Here is a 2,459-nt window from a genome sequence, read left to right on the forward strand (position 1 = left end):
GGCGTTGTGCTGATCGCTCGACCCACCACCTTGTTCTCTAACTCTGATTCGATGATTCTTCGACAACTGAACCACCTGAGTCAGGAGGTATACCCGGTGCGGATCACGAAGCCACACCCGAAGAACGTTTGATAGCCGTTGCTGTGGCTTTACTGGGTGTGCTCGGAGCAGCTGGCGCTTACACGACCCTTCGAACCATTGGAAAACGAGCCCATCCTCTCATCTCTGTCAACTACTTTGGTGTCATTTCCACCTTTATTGCATTGGCCATGCTTATCTTTGGACCCATTCTTGACATCCAGCAACCAGGTCTCCGATGGGTTACTCCAACGACGATCAAGCAGTGGGCACTTCTCCTCCCACTTGGTGTCCTGGGATTCATCATGCAATACCTCCTCACATCAGGTCTCGGAGCTGACAAGTCAAACCGTGCTAACTCCATGGTTTACACGCACATGCTCTTCGCCGCGAGTTTCGACCGTTGGGTTTTCGGGCATCGAATGGGGCTCATGAGTGGCGCTGGATGTACTTTGATTCTTGGAAGTGCGATTGGCGTGGTTATGCTTAAAAAGCAGCCACCACCAAAAGTGCCTTCCGACGACGTTGAGAGGCATGGCAATGTGGAGGGTGAGTTGGAGGGGTCTCCTATGCTTGTGACAGATACGGGGGCGTCAGAAGAGTTTAGGCTTTCGAGGTAGATTGGATAAAAGTTTGTTCAAGTTCAAGTATCTGTTTGTATATGTTCATATGACAAACATAAATGTTACACCTGTACGTACACCTTTGAAAGTGCTAAACGTGACCTCAATGGTAATGAATACCCGTTAAACCTTATGTCGTATCAGCGATCCCTAAAGTTTCGTAGATTTCGCTTCTAATCGAGATTGTCAAATCTCTTCCTTCGGGATATCCTTTATTGAGGAAATGTGAAGCTGGGCTCCTCGAGCAACTCCATCATTTGTTGATTACTGTTAAACCACTCACCCAACTGCGCCGTATTTCCCATCCACATCATGGTATTCGCACCTCTCTGGCCCTCAGCACCATCAAGCATTCCCATATCTCCCAGCGTCTGCGAAAAAGTACCAACCTGTGCAGCATCCATTGACGAGGGCTGCTGCTCTCCATTATTGAGTCCAGCTGGCGGGAAACCAAGTGCTGCTAGATATGTGTTGAGTTCAGCGCTTGCCTGCGTCTGGTCTGCAGTGGGCGTAGTTGTCCGGAATTCAATGTAACGAAGCGCTACAGTGTAGAGAACTTGGAATAGCCGATGCATTTTGGCTGCCGCATCCGACAGTGTTATGGTTGTCTCAACCGATGTGCAAAAATTGTGTAGACGGGCTAGATCATTTTGGTCTCGAGTTTCGATGGCTTGGCAGAAAACTACAATGAATGGGATGAAGGGAGCGAAGAGGAGAGTCCTGGTCTTATTAGCATTGTCTGGCGTGGGGTCATGTACTGCAACCTTACCAGTGAACATAGGACGGGAAGTACAATGCATTATCGCGTCCCAAGAGGTCCATGCAGTCCTGGTGACGCTGTAGTGTCGCACGTGCAGCCTCGATACACTCTGGGATGAATGTTACTCGAGACCCTGGAGGAGCAGGAGTTGCTCGGTAAATAAGAGTGAGAAGCGAGAGTCGGAGCACGTCGTCAGATATGATGATGAACTCTATAAAATACTCTCCAAGCTTCGTTTTGACTTCTCTCTCGCGAGTTTTCTAAAAGTCCGGTATGAGATAATGGCAGACCCGTTGATATCAGGAGTACTTACAGCCAGTTCCCTGCTCCTTCGACCAATGTCTTGCAAATCAAACACCAGTTTCTGGGAGCGAAGCCTCCTCACCTCGTCTGATTCTTCCATTGAACCAGGACTGTACAGCAGCTCATATATTTGTCCTTGACACCTAGCTGTGGCTATCCAGAGTGAGATGAAGGGTGATAAGGGTGTAGCATTGGTAGGGTTCTCGGAGAGCATAGGCACAGTGACGTCCCAGTCTTGAATAGTAGAGGCTCTTCCAAGGCGGAGAGAGAGACTCTTGTCGATGAAATATGTATTCCAGAAGAGGAATTGCTTGCGCTGCGCCTCGCGAGGCTTGTCGTTCTTCATGGTCGATATGCGGTGGTATCCTAGAGTTTGACATAGCTCTGATGCTTTACATGATAAAGTCCACGACAGTGATGGCTTCGATATTTCAATGGCATAGAAAGCCTAGATGTGATTAGCAGTGTATATGAAAAAATCGGCAAAGAACGTACTCCAAGTAGTAGAGCAGAAATCATATTGGAAGTAGCGGGTAGATGGAAAGGTAGATTAGCTAGCGCTGTCTCTGCGTTTTGCTGGAGTGCTTTGGTATACTCCTCGTTCTCGTCGTGTTCCTTCTTATCAGTTACTCGTTGCTGGCGATCCTGGAACATGTACATCAGGCCGACATTCACGAGGATGAAGTCAGAATCTA

General features: G+C 48.4%; 2 protein-coding genes across 2 annotated transcripts in view; one reads left to right on the plus strand and one right to left on the minus strand.

Annotated features, from left to right (window-relative positions):
- Positions 1-440: 440 nt before the first annotated feature.
- Positions 441-698, plus strand: FGSG_05212 (uncharacterized protein; the record flags this gene model as incomplete). The annotated part of the gene is made up of 1 exon (XM_011325420.1): positions 441-698. The coding sequence occupies one exon, from the start codon at positions 441-443 to the stop codon at positions 696-698; it is 258 nt and encodes an 85-aa protein (XP_011323722.1).
- Positions 699-899: 201 nt separating this feature from the next.
- FGSG_12703 (uncharacterized protein) overlaps positions 900-2,459 on the minus strand; it is a gene marked incomplete at its 5' end in the record, with an annotated part of 3,339 nt that continues 1,779 nt past the window's right edge. The window contains 4 exons of the mRNA XM_011325421.1: positions 900-1,421; positions 1,471-1,721; positions 1,775-2,212; positions 2,260-2,456. Of these exons, the coding sequence (XP_011323723.1) occupies positions 914-1,421; positions 1,471-1,721; positions 1,775-2,212; positions 2,260-2,456 (1,394 nt within the window). The 3' untranslated portion in view covers positions 900-913. The remainder of the gene's footprint in view (positions 1,422-1,470; positions 1,722-1,774; positions 2,213-2,259; positions 2,457-2,459) is intronic.

The sequence above is a fragment of the Fusarium graminearum genome, chromosome 3, assembly GCF_000240135.3.
Source record: "Fusarium graminearum PH-1 chromosome 3, whole genome shotgun sequence".
Classification (NCBI taxonomy): domain Eukaryota; kingdom Fungi; phylum Ascomycota; class Sordariomycetes; order Hypocreales; family Nectriaceae; genus Fusarium; species Fusarium graminearum.